The 21,553-nt window shown below is 43.9% G+C and overlaps 1 protein-coding gene and 1 long non-coding RNA gene across 10 annotated transcripts in view; one reads left to right on the forward strand and one right to left on the reverse strand.

Annotated features, from left to right (window-relative positions):
- PDE6C (phosphodiesterase 6C, cGMP-specific, cone, alpha prime) overlaps positions 1-18,371 on the reverse strand; it is a 53,691-nt gene extending 35,320 nt beyond the window's left edge. For 5 of the 7 annotated variants that reach the window (XM_010842182.1, XM_010842179.1, XM_010842180.1 and 2 more), the window contains exons 1-7: positions 16,263-18,371; positions 9,465-9,617; positions 9,275-9,364; positions 8,194-8,334; positions 7,439-7,513; positions 6,421-6,485; positions 6,250-6,316 (exon numbers count right to left, since the gene is read on the reverse strand). In XM_010842182.1, coding sequence (XP_010840484.1) covers positions 6,250-6,316; positions 6,421-6,485; positions 7,439-7,513; positions 8,194-8,334; positions 9,275-9,364; positions 9,465-9,617; positions 16,263-16,727 — 1,056 coding nt within the window. In that variant the 5' untranslated portion in view covers positions 16,728-18,371. Of the gene's footprint in view, positions 1-6,249; positions 6,317-6,420; positions 6,486-7,438; positions 7,514-8,193; positions 8,335-9,274; positions 9,365-9,464; positions 9,618-9,821; positions 9,904-12,003; positions 12,064-13,477; positions 14,669-16,262 lie in introns of those variants that run through there. The other 2 variants (XM_010842184.1, XM_010842183.1) reach the window with 2 other exon arrangements.
- Positions 14,744-21,553, forward strand: part of LOC104990194 — an 11,974-nt gene continuing 5,164 nt past the window's right edge. The window contains exons 1-3 of one of the 3 annotated variants that reach the window (XR_825482.1): positions 14,744-15,278; positions 15,764-15,976; positions 19,192-19,559. This is a non-coding gene — a long non-coding RNA (uncharacterized LOC104990194). Of the gene's footprint in view, positions 15,279-15,763; positions 15,977-16,287; positions 16,378-19,191; positions 19,560-21,553 lie in introns of those variants that run through there. The other 2 variants (XR_825481.1, XR_825483.1) reach the window with 2 other exon arrangements.

Below are 21,553 nucleotides of genomic sequence, written 5' to 3' on the forward strand. Positions count from 1 at the left end.
AGGAAAAAACCAGACAGCCTTTTAGGTACACCAGAGTAAATATTCACTATGAGACATGGCTTTAAGTACTAAATTCAGAGACGATTGGTCACATCCATAAGGACAAGGAGTCATTCCATTTTTGTTCATTTTGAATTATCCTTCTATCAGGTCAAATCCACAAATGGGTCTTAATAAAAGACAGCATCTTTCTTCTCACCAAAATTAGATACTTTAAATCATAGCATTTTAAAGTTAGAAGGCAGTTTAATAATTGTTTAAGCTTTTCTTTCCACAGGTGGGAAACAGAAGCCCAAAGACATTAAGTGATTTTTTTAAATTCATGGGATAAGAGGAGAACTGAGCTCTCCAGTGAGGGTGCTGTTGGAATCACCTCTCCTGGTGTTGGGAGTGGGGAGCCCTAATTGGCATCATTCGCCAATTTCCATGGTGTAAATACACCCACCATGGGGGATTTCAAACTGACCTGGGATTAACAAGTTGCTCACCAAACTCCTGAAAATGGAAGGTAGGAGCCAGCTTCTCCCTCTATGGTACTAACTCTGCCGGCCCCTCCACCCAACGGAAGTGCTGTTTGGGAGTGGCTGAGCCACATCAACTATTTTTTTCCCCTTTACCCTTAGAAAGCAAATGTGCTGTGCTTAGTCACTCGGTCATGTCCAACTGTGCAACTCCATGGACTGTAGCCCTCCAACCTCTTCTGTCCATAGAATTTTCCAGGCAAGAATACTAGTGTCATTTCCTTCTCCAGGGAATCTTCCTGACCCAGGGACTGAACCTTCATCTCCTGTGTCTCCTGCATTGCGGGAGGATTCTTTACCCGACAACTCTTACGAAGCAAATGTGACCAGCTTTCAAAGTTTTTGTTAGTATTTCAGCCTAAGAATTTAAGGAATCACTTGTGCTATCCATTAATTTTATGATTGAATCTGAATAAAAAAACATGAATTGATTGGCTGAGCATCCTTCACATGGGTGTCAAAGAGACAAAAAGCAGCTTAATTCTCTTTTCTGACCTTACCGTCAGCAGTATCTATTTTGGTCCAGGCTTTTTGGCCTTTAGAGAATATCTATAGATGGATCAAGGTCCTTGAGGCCAAGCTTTTTTTTTAACTCAGTATTCAAATATTCAAAAATCGTCTCTACCCTCCCCATTTCTCTAAGTTTACAGATCATTTGGATTCTAGCTTGGTTTGATCCTGCATTTCTTGCTTCAATTCTACAAATGTAATTCTAGAAACTACTTTTCATTTTCTAATGTTTTTAACTCTAAAAAGTCACTCAACTGAAGTCTAATGTTTCTCATTCAGAGCTGGGATTTACTAATGAGAACTCTGTGGGCACGTGTTCCCTAAATTCAGCAAGGTCCAACTGAAGGGATAGTTCATCCAAAAGCCTGCCTTTATTACAAGGGGTTGTGAAAAAAAAATCAAGGGAAAAGTTTGAAAAGCTAAATGGAAAAGTTTCAAGCAATTTGGAGGAACATCATAATTACAATTAAAACTCCAGATCATTTTTATTATTATTAAAGATTTTTTAGTGTTTCATTTCTTAAATAAGTCAACAACCTCTTATTACAGATGATGATGTTAAAACCCAGACACATCAAGGGATTTGCCCAAGGTCAAGGATTTGCAATGGGATTTGCCCAAAGCCGGACTGAGTCATGGCACCCAGGGATCCTGAGTCATGGCCGTTTGCTCTCTTTACTAGAACCCACCGTCATATCACCCACAAGTGGCCCCCAGGAATGGCGCTGCTCTGGCTGGGTCTGCTGAAATGTTTGATATCATCCTCTAGACCAGTGCTTCTCAGTCAGGGGTATATTATCCTCCTGAGGACATTTAGCAACTTCTGAGACATTTGGATTCTCACAGGCAGGGTGGTGCTACTAGCATCTAATGGGCAGGGAGGCTGCTAAAACCCCTACAGTGTAAAGGACAGCTCCTCACTGCAAAGAACTAGCCCACAATGTTAGTAGAGTCCACAAGTTTGAGAAATCCTGTTCTATACACAGAAGTTATGTTTTTAACAGATCCTGCCTTTTGAAATATATAGCAGAGGGTGACACATCTGGGAGTGAAAGGAAAGACTTAAAAACTCACAAGGACAGCACTGTAAAGGGAGGTTGTCCCATACAAACTGGGATGTATGTTCACCCAAATTCTGGAGTCTCCCAAAATGGCTCAAGGTCAGTTCTCTGAAAATCATTTTGGGAATGCTAACTTGTCTAATGAGTGATTTGATGAGAAATGCCTTACACTAGCGGAGAAGGCGATGGCACCCCACTCCAGTACTTTGCCTGGAAAATCCCATGGGCGGAGGAGCCTGGTAAGCTGCAGTCCATGGGGTCGCTAAGAGTCGGACACAACTGAGCGACTTCCCTTTCACTTTTCACTTTCATGCATTGGAGAAGGAAATGGCAACCCACTCCAGTATTCATGCCTGGAGAATCCCGGGATGGGGGAGTGGTGGGCTGCCGTCTATGGGGTCGCACAGAGTCGGACGCAACTGAAGTGACTTAGCAGCAACAGCAGCAGCCTTACACTAGATTTACACGAGTTTGCCATCAGTCTTGGGCTGCCAGCAGAAAGGATAACATCAGGGGTGGGGCTGAGGGTAGGAGCTGAGAGGTGAAAGGCAGCAGTAAAGCAAATGCAGTGAATCTGTGATAGAAACAAAACCTGGGGGAAGAAAATCCTCCACAGCTTTTGGAATTGATTCTGGCAAATTGGTTACATGGCAAATTGATGACTTGGCAAATGAATCATTCAATGAGTTGGCTTTTGTTGTGCTGCTGCTGCTGCTGCTAAGTCGCTTCAGTTGTGTCCGACTCTGTGCGACCCCATGGACTGCAGCCTACCAGGCTTCTCCATCCATGGGATTCTCCAGGCAAGAACACTGGAATGGGTTGCCATTTCCTTCTCCAATGCATGAAAGTGAAAAGTGAAAGTGAAGTCGCTCAGCCATGTCCGACTCTGTGTGACTCCATGGACTGCAGCCTACCAGGCTCCTCTGTCCATGAGATTTTCCAGGCAAAAGTACTGGAGTGGGGTGCCATTGCCTTCTCCCCCATTTGTTTATTATTTCTCCCAAATTTTCAATTGATCTGCTTTTTAATCTCAATGATTTTACCCTAAAAATACTGCAATTTTAATGGGAAGGAATTAAATTAATTCCATCTAATTAGCTTTAGGTTTATTCTTTCAGTTAAAACAACTAGAAAAAACTGAGACTAATTTTCCCATCCTTGTTTTCTCTCATCACTATTTCTAGCTACTTGATGAACATTCTGGGAGTTAATACTTTGGATTTCTCATGAGTCCCTGAAGTTCTGTATTTGGGAAGATCTTTTCTCTCATGTTCTAATTTTTCCTCCTTTTATTGAAGTCATCAGGGATGACAAACTTATTATTATAAACTTTTTTCTTCCAACAAAGAGGATTCTTTGGATAACTATCAGGCTTGTGGTTAAATATCCTCATCAAAGTCAGAGCATCTGTAACTTGGAAGTTTCCATCTTTGCAAGCTGCAAGTTAAGTGCTTAACTGATATAATTTTGCACTCCTGAAAGAGTGCTCATGACTTAGGTGTCAAAAGCTTGTGTAGGATTAAACTTTGGTGCATTAGTTTTCTCCAAATTGATTTTTGGACAATAAAATCTTTACCTGGGAAACATCTAGGAGAGAAGAAGTGCTTAAAAAGTGGGGCAAAATAAAAATGCCACTTGCAGCAACACGGATGGACCAGGAAATTATAAAAGTGAAATAAGACAGAAAAAGACAAGTATCACATGATATTGCTGATATGTGGAATCTAAACAGTACAAATGAACTTATTTACAAAATAGAAATAGAGTCACAGATGTAAAAAACAAATTTATGGTTATGGGGTGGAGATAAATTGGGAGGTTGGGATTAACATGTACACTCTACTATGTATAAAATAGGGCTTCCCGGGTGGCACCGTGGTAAAGAACCTGCCGGCTAATGCAGGATTTGCAAGAGATGTGGGTTCCATCCCTGGGTTGGGAAGATCCCCTGAAAGAGGGATGGCAACCCACCCTAGTATTCTTGCCTGGAAAATTCCATGGACAGAGGAGCCTGGCAGGCTACAGTCTGTTGGATGGCAGTCAGACATGACAGAGCACCTGAGCACACATATATAAAATAGGCACCAGGGACCCTCTGTATAGCACAGGGAGCTCTACTCAAATACTCTGTAATGACCTATATGGGAAAAGAATCCAAAAAAGAATGGACGCATGTACAAGTATAGCTGATTCACTTTGCTGTCTGGCAGAGACTAACAAATACATTGTAAATCAACTATACTCCAATAAAAAAAATTTTAAGTGGTGCATAAATTCCTTTATACCACCTGTGGCAACTTTGGGAATATCAAACTGGATAAAAACCCCAAATGGAGCTTGATAGATGGGCTGCCAGGAAACCAAAGGACAGAAGCCAAGGGCCAAGCTACTTGGCTATTTCAGTGAGGCTGAAAAATTGTGGTATCTGTGGATTCAGTTAGGAATGAATTGGAATACTTTGGTCAGTACCACCATGTCAAGAATGACATTTAAAAATAGTTCAGTTATATATAAAAAAAAAAATAGGAATTCCCTGGTGGTCCAGTGGTTAGGACTCCACACTTTCACTGTCGGGGATCAGGTTCAGTTTCTGATCAGGAACTAAGATCCAGGCAAGCCGTGTGGTTCAGCAAAAAAAAAAAAACTTTTTTCAATTATTTCATAATATTTCTTAGTATATATTGCTGTTTACTCTTAAAAGACATAAAATTGTCTCTCCTTTTTCTTTTCTTCCCCTTCAACATGTCTCTGCACTAAGAGATCATGTCACTTGGTGAGGCCACTTTGGCCTGTAACCGACAAGCCCAGAATTAAGCATCCTCCCTGGAACCCTAGGGTAAAGCATCACTACATAGAAAGATTACCTTGCAGTCACAATAGAATTTTCCTTACTCTGTCACCATTCTGAATCCAGAAATATTCACACTAAGCAGAGGCAAATTTGTCACAGTAAAAGAAAAAACATTAAACAACCTAAATTTTGTTTCACTTCCCCTGTGACCCCTAAGTCACTGTAATTCACATGCTCATTTACTAAATAATGAAGATGCATGAACACAATGACAACACTAAAGAAAAAACAACCATGCAAATACATGCTATAAAAATATTTTTTTGGAAACTTGAGTTTGAAGGGGGAAAGGAAAGATGCCAATATAAAGAAACGTAAAAAACAGGGAACATTCTCGCAGGGAGGTATCTTGATGCCAAAAAAATGACACAGATGGTGAAGCCCAACTAGGGAGAGAAGTCAGCCATGAAAAGGAAGGAGAGCATGGTCAGGGCCAAGTGGGAAGCTACTGGGCCCCTGACCTTGAGGCCTATGCGACCCACAGAGACCTCTTGTTTGTTGTCTTCCCACCCCTGACCTCTCTCAGCCAGACCTGGCCTATGCTTCCCTCCCACCACACCCCCCGCCCCACATGAGAGACCAGGGCAAAAATCTTCACCTCCACTATCAACTCAATGCATTTTGCATTGCAATCAATGGCAAAGTCCTCTTCTTATATATTTTTTCTTTTGTCAGTAATTTTCTGAGTTTCAAAAGTCGTGACCAAGGGGAACTATATTTAAGGTCAAATTAAACCCAGCATGAATCATAGTCGTGAGCTACCAGGATGTCTGAACTTTGTGTGGCTGCAGAATAAGAGGCTGGGAGATGGATCTGTCTTTCTTGTGTTGACTAAATATTTTCTTGCGGAGTCGAGGAGTTTCTAGTTCACATACATTCCAACTACCAAGATTCTTCTTTCCTGTGTCCTGTGCCAAAGTGGCCATCTTAGCCTTACCTGGTGCGTTCTTGCCTTTGCAATCTGCTGCTAAGTTGCTTCAGTCGTGTCCAACTCTGTGCGACCCCATAGACGGCAGCCCACCAGGCCCCGCCGTCCCTGGGATTCTCCAGGCAAGAACACTGGAGTGGGTTGCCATTTCCTTCTCCAATGCATGAAAGTGAAAAGTGAAAGTGAAGTCACTCAGTCGTGTCTGACTCTTTGTGACCCCATGAACTGCATCCTACCAGGCTCCTCCGTCCATGGGATTTTCCAGGCAAGAGTACTGGAGTGGGTTGCCATTGCCTTCTCCAGCAATTGTTCCTATCTCTTAGCTAATGAGAGTTTCATCCAATATTACTTAAGGTTCAAATTTGTTTGATAACTTACAAATCCATTTTCAGCAACGTATGTTGGCAACCCACTAACGAGAGTCCAGTGGTCCGTGGGAGGTGTCCTTGAGGAAGATGAGAAGAAAAAAAAATCATCGCTATGCAAAGAAATGCACTGAATACAAACATTAAAAGGCAACTCCTGCAGCTGCTTCATGGCAAAACTCACGGAATGACTTTGATCTCTTCTTTTCCATGTAAAATGTAATCGATGATTTTATAAAAGATGACTTCCTAAGAGGAAAGAGAGAGAATATGAGAAAAATCTTACCTCCCAGAGAAGACATTTTTCCTTAATGAACTTTTTTTAATTTAAATATTTTATTTCCCAACCACATTTCTTCACATAACATAAATTACCAAGCTACTCATGTCCTAATTACAAGCTTACAATTAAACTAGAAATATCATTGGCCACTTATCATATGAACAAAACTGCTGAACTAATTTTAGAAAGTTGAATACACCCTAACAACTTCTAGAGAATCTTCGGTTTTCTTTTGATTTCTATTGTCCAGACATATCGGACTAATACTTCCATAGAACAAATCATGGAATTCCTCAACCTCCGTCAATGTTTTCCCTTCCCAGCTGTACAGTGCACTTACCCCCTCCAGCACTCTGAGTGGGTGCCTAAGAAGCAGGATTCTGTGAATACGTTGTCAAAGCTGGAAGGGACTTGAGAACTAGTCTCTCTGCTTCTTTGGGCAGATGAAGAACCTACACATTCCGTCCCCTGCCTTCCCTTTCCCATATGCTGGGGATATGGTGGTGGAACAAGCTTCCTATGAAACTTGCAATCAAGGGGGAAAGTAAATCTAAGCCAACCTTTGTCTGCAGATCCCAGTCCAGCATGTCAGAAGAAAGGCCTGGGCACAATGTGTTTTAAAAACTATGCAGGAGGCTCTAATGCTCCCTCCTTGTGGAGAAGCACTGATCCACCAAACCCTAGCGTCACAGAAAAGACAACTGAGAAGTTAAACGAGCGAAGGCAAGGGCAACCCAGCTGGTTGGGGCAGAGCTGAAACTTGAACCTCAAACTCCTTGTCCAGTGCTTTCTGCTTCTCCAAGGTCCTCCGGGAAGTCCCAGGACTAGAGCCCAGTCCTTCTTGGGCCAGCGCTCTTTCCTCTACACACAGCCGCTAAAACCAGGCACAGACACCATCAAGAAAGACGTCTGCACTCACTCTGCCATCTGGTGTCTTTGGACCTTTGTAAGGCTCGACTTCTCCAAGCTTGACTGGCCACTCATCATAGAATTCCTGAAGGCAAATATATTGAAACACTATTAAGCAAACTGTCCTGTTACCTACCATATCTGAGTGCCATTGGTTTGCATATTTTATGTTAATTTATAATTCTGGAATTTTAAAGCTCTTTTTCAGTAATGCTGTTTATGAACTTGTGACTGTAAACAAGTCAATCTTTTAAATCTGTAAGACGGAGACAATAACAAAATGCGTATTACAGAGTCATTATGTGGATTAAATGAATAATACAGAGCACCTACCCTGACACATAGTTAGAAGGAGGGAGGGCAAGAGGAAGGAAAAGAATATGTATGGAAACTCTCTGAACTTCCTGCTCATTTTTTTCTGTAAACCTAAAAATACTCTAAAAGAATATGGTCTACTAATTAATTTTTAAAAAAGAAAAAAAGACTTGTTGAAGACACATAGAGCTAGGAAGTGGAAAAGCCAAGTCTAGATACTTTTTTGCTCCAAAAAGTACACTTTCCCTTCTTCTTTTCCATGTAAAATGTAATTGATGATTTTTAAGTTGACTTTATATAAAAGATGAAAGTACCATACTTTCTTGGCACTGATTTTTAAGATCTATACCGGTAGTTCACATAGTATACCCATTTTTTAATGGGTTGCATCTCATGTGATGTGCATTTTATAGCCGGTGGTAGGGGAGACAAAACATATGAAACAGTGACCTTCTCCTTGGTCATGTCCAGCAGCCCAATGGAGTATCGTTCGCAGTTCAGGTATGTCCTGACAGTGTAGAGTGCTTTGTGAAACTGTCGCTCAACATCTGTGAGCTCTTCAAATACTTTGTTGGCTGACCACATAAGAATCTGAAAGTAGGTATTACAAAGAAAACAATCAAAACAAAATACAGTATGAAGAGGAGCATTAGTCAGAAGAAAACAGGAGATGCATCAAATAAAAGGAACACATGTGAGCAAACAATGCAATTCCATTTTTGCATATGTACGTGTCCAACAAACTACAGAGAGTCTCAGGGTGGGATGATGAGCAGACCTTTTGCAAAGCCATGTGTTTATGAAAGCCATGACTAATCCCCATGTCCAAAATGTTTTGGCTCCAAAGGGCAAGTAATCTAACACAAATGCAGAGACAGTTCCTAGGCAGAGGGTCCAGTATTGGGGGCCCACTGGCTACTGGTGGCCCTTGTGGAAGAAAGCCACCTGCCTCCTTCCATGTGTCCTGAGCTAGTCGAAGGTTACCTGCCCTGGACAGTTAGCATGGGCCAGGGCCTTGAAAGTCCTCTATCCCAACCACCCTCCCACCATTGTACTGATGAAGAAACCAAGGTCCACAGAGTAGTTCAACTCAGGTATCCTGGCTACCAATGCTGTTCTTTATCCCTCTGGCTCAAGGAGGCAACAGAGGAGCGATTTGCTTCTCAATGTAGCATCTTTACTATGTACCAGGAATACACAGCTCTGCTGAGAGCTTTATGTGAACTAATTCATCTAGTGACCATTTAATAGTCACAGCAACCACGTGGGGTAAGTACTGTAATTATCATCGCCACCTCAAAGAGGAAGAAACCACAGCTGCCCAGGACATAGACTGAAGAAAGCAAGCAGTTGTGCCTACAGATAGAGGGGCAGGAAGGTGACGGGGAGGGGACCACAAGAGGACACTGGGAACGGAAGTTTGGGGGTCTGATCCACAGGGCGTGGTTGGGGAGGATCTGCGCTTGTTGCCTCTGGGGGATCTCTTTGTCAAACAGCTCAGCTGAAGTAGTCACTGTCACCTTCTCTTTACCTGACTTCTTCGGGATTCAATATTGTACAGGTAGTTGGTGTGATGAAGCTTTAGGATGATAGAAACAAAGCTGAGGTATTTGGAAAAGACCTACGGATGGCGGAGAAAAACAAATTAGGTGTGACATCTTTCAGTTACACAACAAATAAATTTACTGAGCGTCTGAAGGGATGCCCAGGCTTAGCATTACCTCTTCATCCTGTTTGGAAAATTCGGATGCGTCTACTTTGTTAACTGCCATAAACACAGCAAGAACCTCCTTGCCCATCACGATGGGGGTTGCCAGCAGGTTCCTGGTGACATACCCGGTTTGTTTGTCCATGAAGTCAGAAAAATGGCTGTTCTGAAAGATACATTCCCACATTTGACATTTGACAAAGCAGCACGAAACCATGAAGTATAGATCTAGGAAGGGCAACAGACCATCCTCTGTAGGTCGCAGGACAATGGTCCCAAGCCAACATCCCCACCCACCCCACCATCCACAAGCAGACAGAATGAATAAAGCATAGAATGAAATGGCCCATTTCCAAATGAGCTTTCCCACCTGAGCTGTGGCCTCTCCGGGTTAGGCTAGGGTTGGGCCAGGATGAAAGAGGTGATGTTGTGACCAAATGGAAAGCCAGGTTCTAAGGGGAAGGGAGGCAAGGATGCAGGATTGTAACAGGGAGGATGTGCGTGCTCTAAGGAGAACACAGCTGGGATTCCACAGGGCTCTTCTTTTTAATCGCAAAAGTAAAATTTGCCCTTGAAACCTCCCAACCATCATAAGGAAAAAATTATTAACTGCCCCCAAACCCCTCCTAATCTCACCTACTTGAAAAAATCTGTATTACAATGCTTAGTGTGTCTCTTTCTATGCCTTTCTCTATACTTGGACAAAGCATTTTCTTTTTCTTTAATAAAATTTTCTCTCCTAATTTTATGCAATTCGTCACTTAACACTATCTTATGGACTTCCCTCCAGACTGGTGCATATGGACGTGAACTAGTTTTCCAGATTCTTGCATGCTATTCCACAGCGCGAGGGCTCCAGTTCTGCTCAACCAATATCTACTGATTTAGTCTGTTTAGAGTTTTCCCATTGCAAACAATACTGCACTAATCACCCTTGCTTTTATTTTTATTGATGGAGTCCCCAAATGGAAATGTCTTTTGCAGTATCAACAGGTACATGAAGTTTTAATTTACACCAGTTACTTTTACAAAATGTTGAAATTCTTACCACCCTCTTGACAGCACCAGATATTTAACAGTTCTTCAAAGTCTTTTTCTTTTTTTAAAAAAGTATTTTTATTTATTTAGGTTGCACTGCATGGCATGTGGATCTTAGTTCCCAGACCAGGGATCGAACCTGTGCCCCCTGCAGTGGAAGCGCAGTGTCTTAACCACTGAACCACTAGGGAAGTCATTTTCTATCAAGTCAATATCTCTTATTTGTATTTTTTATTTCTTTCATAGGGGAAAATGAAATGGATTATCCTAGACACAAGCTTCAAGTAGAAGACGCAAGGGACAACTCTAATTCACTAAGCATGTAGAGGGCAGAGTGATGAGTTTGGAGAGGCACACAAATGGAAGGGCTTGGGAAGAAGGTCAAGGATAGCAGTTATCTTATTAGCTTTAAGTGAGAGCAACTGTGGTCGTGTATAGACTCTGCTTGCTCTGAGTCATGACTAACTCCTCTTTGAGTCTTCATCATTTGAAACTTCAACTGAAATTTCCACCTGACTTTGAGATTCAGTGGCCAAAAATCAATGTGGTCTTCCTTTCACAAGCTGTATTATGTTCATTTCCCCACGTGGGTGGTGCTTCTATAAACAGCTGGACTCTGTTCAGTTTCCCAGAGTAAAACTGGAAGAGTCCACTGGTGTGTGACTTTGGGGCCAGAATCTCCATCAGGGCACAATGACCGCTTGGGCAACAGAATCACAGCCCTGCTCAGAGCAGGGGACCTGGGCTGAAGCTCCGAAAGACCTGCAGACTGCTGCAGATTTGCAGACCTCATGGCAGACCTGCTGAATTCTAATCTCCTAAAGTGGAAACTGGCTTCCCCAGGAGTCTATACTTTTAGTGGATGAATTGATTCCGTAGAGGATCCTTAGAAATGTTGGATGCTAAGGAAGTCAGATGCAGCCCTTGACCCCAGACTTCTTCTGTACCCTTCCAAAGTGGAACCCCAGAAACCAGCTAATTATGTAGGAGGCAGCATCGCATAATTGTGAAGAAGGTTCCCAAGTCAGATGTCCTTGGCTGAAACCAGCTCCTGATTCACTAGCTGTGAGCCCCTGGGCATGCTACTTAACCCTCTGCATCCTCATTTTTTAACCTGAAAATGGGAACACTGGATATTATCTACTGTCTATCGTACCTGATGTAAAAAGAGAATAATATAGTGTGGGCAGAGCACTTAGAAAAGAGTCTGACAGATAGTAGGTGCTCAGTAAATACTAGGAAGCCAAACCCGGGACTTTGGGGGCCTCTCTGGATGACAGGGCTTCCCTTGTGGCTCAGCTGGTAAAGAATCCGCCTGCAACGCGGGAGATCCGGGTTCAATCCCTGGGTTGGGAAGATCCCCTGGAGAAGGGAAAGGCTCCAGTCTTCTGGCCTAGAGAATTCCATGGACTGGATAGTCCATGAAGTCACAAAGAGTCAGACATGACTTAGCGACTTTCACTTTCATTTCTTTTACTTTCACTGGATGAGAGGTCCTTCAGGTTTTGCATTACCATTTGGCTTCCAATGATGATGTGATGAGTTAGTTGCTCAGTTGTGTCCGACTTTTTGTGACTCCACAGACTAGCAGCCCACCAGGTTCCTCTGTCCATGGAATTCTCCAGGCAAGAATACTGGAATGGGTTGCCATTCCCTTCTCCAGGGGTTCTTCATGACTCAGGGATCAAACTTGGCTCTCCTGCATTGTAGGCAGATTCTTTACCATCTGAGCTACCAGGGAAGCCCCATCATTTGGCTTCTACTTCTAGCTTTTCTAACTAATTCCAATCACTGAAGAAATGAGATGCTCTTAGCTGATGCAGGCCTCCTATGCCTAGAAGCACGCTTGCTCCTGGGGGCTAGCTCTCTGCCCTGTGCCAACAAGAGCCATGTTTTTTCCTAACTGCTGTATCTGTGACTTTCTCATGCAGCATCTTCACTCAGTCCAGGACACCTCCAGACTTTGACAGGTTCTTTTAATCCACTGCTATAGCCCAGGCTGGCTCACTGTCCATTTTCCTCCTAACCTATTATCCATTATAGAAGGTGATCACTTTCATTTACACAATGATGCTGGGCAGAAGGAATAACCAAAATGCCCAAAACATGCACCATGGGATGGAGCTGGGCAGCATTTCTTGGCTAACACATTTTACTCTGCAGCCTCAAAACTTGATGCTATTTTATTTTAGATTCTAAACACAAGAAGATGTTCTTACATTCAGTGAATGTTTTGAGAAAATGACTTACAAGTTTCAAAACTTAATACTCGCTTATCATCATATCTGAAAATCTTAGATAAAACCATCCATCAAATTTCAGGGTAGGTGAGGTGAGGTTTTCTGGTTTTGTGTTTTCATTGGTTCAAACAATCCTTGGTAAAGTTTCTGTGAGTAAATCCTGTATCTTTTGGATTCATGAAGTCCCCTCAATGATTTTTCTTCAAATAAGTCAATGAAGGCAATTGGGAATGTTTAGAGCAGAGGGCTGCCTGGATCCTCAATCTTAGCACTGTTAAATTCTGATCAAACATCTGGAGATCCGGAGTCAGGAGACAAGGATGGAAAGCTATAAGTGCAAGCCATAAGCACCCTGTTAATTATTGAAAACTTAGGATTCTCACATGGCTTTCTTTTAAACCGCTGCCAGGAGAACCACCCATAGAGTTAATCACCAGCTTTCCCAATAGAATAGGAAATGATTAACTTGATGAGGATATGTCACAGTTTCCTGTTATTAAGTTCCCTGCCTTTAACCTGTTTTAAAAACAGGCAGTGATCATTGACCCGGTTTTGGCCACTTATACCTGGCCCCCAAACTCTCTGGACATTAATATGATATGATCATAGCTGTCATTTATTGAGCACCTCCCGGGAGTCAGGCACTTTGTGACCTGGTTCCCTCTATTTCTCTTGTGGAGAAACACAGTCCGTCATCCAGTCTCAGGCCTGGATCTGTACCCAGGTCATCTGATGCCAAAGCTCTCACCTGACACCATGTGGCTTCTCTGCTGCCAAGGCTGGGAGTATCCAGTTCTGCCTCTCCGTCTGTGGGCAGGTAGTCCTTCCCTCCCTGTGCCCACACTTGCCAACCAGGCAGGAGTTGTGTGTGGTCAGGGCTGTGGCAAAGAAAAAGGGCGGCCTTGCAAGACCCGGATTATGAGCTTAGATCCGCCACATTGTGCCTAACTGACGGAGAAGATTCTCACATACACGGGATGGAAATAAAAATACAGTCCTGGCCTTCTGCACAATGTCTTTGCCAGAATCAAGTGAAATCAAGAACGAGAGGAATCTTCATCAAGCGTCAAGTGCAATGAAAAAGTGAAGAGGTGGTCGAAACGTCACTTAAAACGTGGTTTCTAACTCCTTTCTCTGCAGATTTTACCACAGCGACTTAAGTGTGGTGAGCCTGCAGGGCTGCAGGGTGGGGTGAGCGTGGGAACACAGCCAGGAGGCTGCATCTTCTCCAGTCCCTCTTATCACCGATCAGACTCTGGCCCCTGGGAGAGACGCAGCCCCCATGACTCAACTTCCTGTCTGCCCAAGGGAAGACTTAAACTAACAGTCCAGGAGCCCTTCCAACTAATCGTTTACAGTTGATTTGAAATTCAGTTCCTCCTCTTGCATCTCTTCACCCAGAAGACCAGTGGTTCTCAACATTGGCTGCCTATTAGAATCACCGGAGTAGCTTTTAAACCATACTCCTGGCTGCATCCCAGTCTCTGAGAGCCTGATGTAACTGGTCTAGTGAGAGTCTCACACATCTGTATTTTTAAAAGAGCTCCCAGTTTGATTTTAATGTGCTTCCAGAGTTGAAAAGCACCATTCTCAGAGGGGGGGAAAAATGCTCAGAAGCAGTAGAAATGAAGGGCAAATGAGGTCTTTGTCCCTTTTCAGAAGGGAGCTCAGGAGGGCGGGAGGGCATCTGTCTTCACACATACTCAGTAAAAGGGAGAACTGAGTGACCCTGCCCCCCACCTTACCACCGCTCTGCCTCTGGGGTGTCCATCACAGACGGCGGCAGACCCAGGCCACCTGACCTCTTAAGCAGCTCCTTTCTATCATTCTGTCCTCGACGGGACTGGGCTCATTAATAAAGGATCGTAGCAGAAGTTAGGGCTTGCCAGGTGGTGCAGTGGTAAAGAATCTGCCTGCCAGTGCAGCCCCTGGAGGAGGACATGGCAACCCCCTCCAGTATTCTTGCCTGGAAAATTCCATGGACAGAGGAGCCTGGAGAGCTACAGTCCAAGGGGTCACAAAGAGTTGGACAAGACTGAGCACATACACACACACACACACACACACACAAACACACACACACCAGAAGTCATTTTATCCATCTCTCCTTTAAAAACAACAACAAAAACTTTTTTCTGAAAAAAAGTCTTGCATGTCACTTTCTTAAGTTTGCTATCCTCGTCATTTTGGAGATGGCCTCAGTCAGAGACTTGAAAGAAGCATATTCTCATGAGAAAACTTCAGGATGTACAGGCAGAGCCTCCTCCCTAGGGTCCAAGAACTTTGTCTTAAGGCCCTTTATACACTAGAAGCAGCTGCAGCAGACCCAGAATCCTACTGAAACCAGACGGAATGCACTGCAGGGAGGGGTGCTAAAGACTGAGGACCCTCCAGTGCCTAACAGCAACCCTTGCCCCTGGGGCTGTTTGCTGAGTGCTGCTAATGTTTGACAACCTCTGCACCTTCTGTGGATCTGCACAGCCCCCCTCCTGTAATCAGCTTCAGGAGGCACGTAGGGGATTATCCTCCAGCCTCCAGCTGCCCTCTACGTAAGTAAACCTCTACACAGTAAGCGTTTCAGGGGCTGCCCCCAGTCAGTTCTGTTCCGTCATCTGCTAGCTCTCCCCTTTGTTAACAGCAAAGCAAAAATGACAGGACGCATGTGTAGGAAAAGGGCTGGCAGGAGAAACTCCAGGCTGGGACCCTCGGCACTACTGAAGTGCAGAGATTATGGGTGATTCGCATTTCCTCCCTCTTCATTTGTATTTTCTAATTTTCCTTAGATGAACAAGCATTTTAGTTGGAAGGAGAACGTTCTTTTTAAAACACAATAATTTATGTAGTGTTCAACTAGTCTTCGGGAGGTTTCAAATGTCCCATTTATAGGATTGGAAATTCTTGGTGGATCTGAATTAGGAGGGGTTGAGATGGCCAACTGCACTTAATCATCACCTAAATTCATGTATTTTTTATGATCCAGATGGGAACATTTTAAATTTCATGTCATTTTTCTTTTTTCACGCTTGATCTATAGGTGAGAGAATCATTCCTGAGCCAGTTCACCCCAAAGAGCTGAGAGTCTTCAAAGGATTGTGGGTGAGAAGCGTGGGGAGCAGTTCAGGGGCCTTGGCATCTGGGCTGTTGGCTGATCTCCCCAGTGAGCGGCCTGCTTTACCCTGTTGGTCAGAACAGTGTCCAGAGGACAGAAGAGGTGTGCGGGAGCAGGTGTGGACCGCCCCATGCCCAGGTAAGGTTGCCCCACATTACAGGGGACATAACGCTAAAACATTATCCACTGTTTATCTGAAATTCAGATTGAACTAGGCATCTAGTCATTTTATTTGCTAAATCTAGCCACTCTTGGCCTGGGGGTTCCTCTTCTCCACCACCCACTCCCCAGGTTATAGCCAAACCACAGCCACAAGGATGGCCCCTGGACCCACCCCCACCCCCTCACCCGCCTCTTTCCCATGTTCCTCCCCGAGGCCACCAAGACCTCCTCTCCACTCCACTGTCACCATCAGACCACTCACCTTTTTCACATCTGGAACATTAAAGGTTTTCTTCGTGTGAGCAACCCACCCCACTATCCCAACGTCCAACGGAAACACAGCTTCTCTGTCGGGGACCACCAGGTTGTCCTCAAACTTGGAGGTGGGGGTGACGTCGAGCAGCTTGGAGGCCACCTCCGGCGTGCCGTTGCGGGCCCGACACAGGAACATGCTGCAGCGGTCTGCCTGCAGCAGCTGCGCCAGCCTCTGCAGGGCCCTGTGTGCCGCCAGCTCCACGCTGCCCGCCTCCTCCAGCAAGACCTCCAGCAGCTCCAGGTACAGGGCCGCCTCCTCCGCCAGCGTCTGGCCGGGGAAGGAGGCGCTGGCCGGTGCCTGTGCCCCGCCGCTCGGCGCCTCCACCTGCAACTTCCTGTTGAAATACTCCTTGGCGAACTGAGGGTTGGCCTCCAGGTATTTCTCCACCGTCTCTTGGCTGATCTCACCCATGGTGTGGCGTGCTGTGCTGCTCTGGTCTAGAAAGGAAGAGACCCTCAGAACACCACCAGAGGCAGAGTGCCAAGAAGAGCTACATCCTGGCCAAAGATACCAGGAAAATCCTAAGGGGCACCTCGCAGGAACCCCCCAGGGGCCGAGGAGAAAGGTTGTTTAGCAGAGCTTTCAAACTGGCCTGTAACTCTTGGGATGTGACAGAAGGCCCTGGCTTAGAGTGGGATTCAGGAAGCATGGGATTAAAGAGTTCTTCAGGACACGAAATCCCTAAGCATTATTAGCTCATAAGTCCTCAGAGAATCTGCAGAGCATCTTAGATCAGCCAGCCAAGTGACAAGTCAAACTGACTATTCCAGAAAAATAGCTGAACCTTGGTGGCTGTAGGCAATAAGGAGAATGGGGGTATCCATTAATTATATTACATAGGCATTGACAATACTTGTTCTTCCATGGTAGCTCTATGAAATGAAACTATTTAGACCTCAGAAATGTCTGTTTGTTTATATGGCAACGTCAAGGAACATTTAGGGGAGATGGAAGAGTTTAGCATAACACAACATAAAATCAAATGTTAATCTTTCCTTTCTTTAAAAGTCCTGTAATCAGCCAGCTTGCTTGGCCTGCTCTTTTTCTAAAATCCTCACCTCTCCGTTCCCCTCATTTAAAAACCTGACCTCAGAAATGGTTTATGGGAACAGACCTTGGGCTTATTCTAGAGAACTGAACATGGAAAAATATTTGCCCACAATTTAAGCCTGATCAAGCCACAACTTATATTAATACAATAATCCTTGTCAAAAGACACGATCATGAAAGGCAACCCCTGCAGCTGCCAACTGGGTTTTCCTGCTAAGCATATTAGTTTGGATTTTGTTTTCAATAGTAATAACCAGATCTCATGCCTTTTTGCTCCAAGGTACAGTCAGTTAAATCTACTGGATAATACATGTCTTGTCTGTTGCTAGGATCTTTCACACCTCAGGGCCTTTTGGCATAGGAAAAAACACTTCACCACTACTTACTTTTGTTTAATGTTCAGGTTACTAAGTTTTTACATTGATTAAGCACATTTTCCCAAATATTTAAACACTATTATGCAACTAATAAGCCGAACTACACATTTCATGAACCAGTTTCCTTGGCTATCTACAGGCTGATTCAAATTCAGTCAAAGGTCTTTTAAGCATTTCAATAACCCTGCAAACTTTATATGGTGAATTCTCTTGAATGAAAATATATCTAAGAGTTACAGTGACTGTAAAGGTTAGTTACACCCACATTTAAATCCACTTTAAAAACAGCACAGCTATGGGTTTCATTTATTTTTCTAGACTTAAAGCTTACCTTGCTAGGGTGATAATGGTCATATTAGATAGAAAAGAAGAAGAGATTCACCGAGGCTGCAGTGTCTAGGTCATGAACTGAGAGACTGTTGATGGGAACATGGTTTTCCCCGGGGAACAGAATCCACACTGGCATTTGTTGAGCTGCATCACTTCCTATGGTTGAGTCCACTTGCTCCCTCAAAGGGTCTTGTCAAGCACTCTCTTTCATCTCCTTCCATCAGGCCCAAGTCCAGTCTCAGGATAGTCCTCCTAAGAATATTATTTATTTCATAATATCCTATTAGCATCTCATTATAATTACAGTAACATAGGGGAATCCCCTGGTGGTCCAATGGTTAAGACTCTGGGCTCCCAATGCAGGGAGCATGGGTCCAATCCCTGGTTGGGGAACTAAGATTCCGCATGCTATGCAGTGAGGCCAAAAAAAAAAACTTTGTAACATATATATATACACACATGTACTTTTTAAAAAATAGAATAATGCAGAGGTTTATTTCCTAAGAGAAAGGAGTTGAGTCAGCTGAGTCACTCCAATGGGACTACCATCCATCTTCCTCTAACACAGTTGAGGGCACTCTTTCTCCCTGGTTGTTCCATGAGATGACTGTGCAGTTCCTACTGCTCTCAAAAGCATGTGTGTGCTCACAATTCCCTGATGCCATCCTTCCCTCTTTACATGCACACACAGAGAAAACACATATCCATATCCCATACACAGATTTATACTTCAGAGATATAAAGAGGTATTTATACTTCAGAGGTATGAATCTGTGTACGGGAAAAACAAAATGCTCATATATGTTTACATTCCTCTACTTGTAAAAAATGAAAATGAATTTAAAATGAAGCATATTCTATCACAGTCAGCATTCTTATGTTTTGATGACCACATCTAGGTTCATTCATTTGGTTATTCTTCCAACACATGTCTATTGGTGGCCCATTATAAGCAAGATATACACTAGCTCCTGTGGTAGAGACTCCATGTTCCTCTTTTTCTGATTCTCCTCCCCTGCTAGTTGTACGGAAAGATTATTCTTCTCTGCCCTCCACCCCCAGTAGAGCCGTGTGACTAATTCTGGCCTGTGGGTTGTGAGCTTAAACCTCTCTTCCAGGCAGGAACAATCAATCGCCACAGTGAGGCCCGGGAGCTCCCCGCTTCTCCCTGCTCCCTCCCAGTTCCAGCTGGAGGGGCCTCATGGATCCCAGTGAGGATGTCATGGAACAGAGCCCCCTGCTGACCTGAGATGGACATGTAGCTCGAGTGAGAAATACATCTTTCTCGTGTTCAGCCTTTGAGACGTGAATGTTGTTACCACGGCATAACCCAATCAATCCTGTTACACTTCTACTTCAGGGACTATAGGGGATAAATAAGCCTTGGTTCCAGCTTTACAAGAACTTGTGGTGCAGTAAAGGAGATAAGACTAGAACATGAAAAGTTGGGACGTGGGACTTTCCTGGTGGTCCAGTGGCTCCCGATGCAGGGGGCCCAGGTTCAACCCTGGTCAGGAAACTAGACCCCACATACCACAACTAAAAAAGATTCTGCATGCCACAACAAGGATTCCGTATGCAGCAACAAAGATGCCTGTGCCCCAACTAAGACCTGGCGCGACAAAATAACTTTTTTTAAGAAAATCATGAAGCACAGAGCAAAATAGAATTAAAAGCCAGAAGTGAAGTACATACATATGACTATGAGACTTTATGTGATATGGATATGGAATCATGTTTAGAGTAGATGGAAATAGAGAAGTCCAAGTGTGAGCCAGGGGGTGGTAATGGCAGAAGCAATGGCATGGAGGGTGGAGTAACAAGGGGACTAATGGGAGAGGAACCAGAAAGGTACGGGCGGGCCCAGATTACTGGGCCTCAAAGTCTAGCTGGGGATTCTGAACCCTGCAAACTCTTAGGGGTAAGAAATGACATGAAGGTTCATCTCTACAAGATCTCTTCAAGAAAATTAGAGATACCAAGGGAACATTTCATGCAAAGATGGGCACAATAAAGAACAGAAATGGTATGAACCTAACAGAAGCAGAAGATATTAAGAAGAGGTCGCAAGAATATACAGAAGAACTATACAAAAATTTCGTGACCCAGATAACCACGATGGTGTGATCACTCACCTAGAGCCAGACATCCTGGAATGCGAAGTCAAGTGGGCCTTAGGAAGCATCACTACGAACAAAGCTAGTGGAAGTGATGGAATTCCAGTTGAGCTCTTTCATATCCTAAAAGATGATGCTGTGAAAGTGCTGCACTCGATATGCCAGCAAATTTGGAAAACTCAGCAGTGGTCACAGGACTGGAAAACGTCAGTTTTCATTCCAATCACTAAGCAAGGCAATGCCAAAGAATGTTCAAACTACCACATAATTGCTCTCATCTCACACACTAGTGGAAAAGGAAATGGCAACCCACTCCAGTGTTCTTGCCTGGAGAATCCCAGGGATGGCGGGGCCTGGTGGGCTGCTGTCTATGGGGTCTCACAGAGTCGGACACGACTGAAATGACTTAGCAGCAGAAGCACACACTAGTAAAGTAATGCTCAAAATTCTGCAAGCCAGGCTTCAATAATACGGGAACCATAGACTTCCAGATGTTCAAGCTGGATTTAGAAAAGGCAGAGAAACCAGAGATCAAATTGCCAACATCCATTGGATTATCAAAAAAGCAAGAGAGTTCCAGAAAAGAATCTACTTCTGCTTTATTGACTATGCCAAAGCCTTTGACTATGCAGATCACAACAAACCATGGAAAATTCTTGAAGAGATGGGGATACCAGACACTTGACCTGCCTCCTAAGAAATCTGTATGCAGGTCAAGAAGCAACAGTTAGAACTGGACATGGAACAATAAACCAGTTCCAACTAGGGAAAGGGGTACATCAAGGCTTTATATTGTCACTCTGCTTATTTAACTTATATGCAGAGTACATCATGAGAAATGCCAGGCTGGATGAAGCACAAGCTGGAATCAAGATTGCTGGGAGAAATACTAATAACCTCAGATATGCAGATGACATCACCCTTATGGCAGAAAGTGAAGAACTAAAGAGCCTCTTGAGAGTAAAAAAAGTTGGCTTAAAGCTCAACATTCAGAAAACTAAGATCATGGCATCTGGTCCCATCATTTCATGGCAAATAGATGGGGAAACAATGGAAACAGTGAACTTTGGGCTCCAAAATCACTGCAGATGGTGACTGCAGCCATGAAATTACAAGATGCTTGCTCCTTGGAAGGAAAGTTACGACAAACCTAGACAGCATATTAAAAATCAGAGATATTACTTTGCCAACAAAGGTCCATCTAGTCAAAGCTATGGTTTTTCCAGTAGTCACATATGGATGTAAGAGTTGGACTATAAAGAAAGCTGAGCTCCAAAGAATTGATGCTTTTGAACTGTGGTGTTGGAGAAGACTCTTGAGAGTCCCTTGGACTGCAAGGAGATCCAACAGCTAGCTGCTCAGA

This window comes from Bison bison, unplaced genomic scaffold (assembly GCF_000754665.1).
Source record: "Bison bison bison isolate TAMUID 2011002044 unplaced genomic scaffold, Bison_UMD1.0 scf7180017864172, whole genome shotgun sequence".
NCBI classification, from domain to species: domain Eukaryota; kingdom Metazoa; phylum Chordata; class Mammalia; order Artiodactyla; family Bovidae; genus Bison; species Bison bison.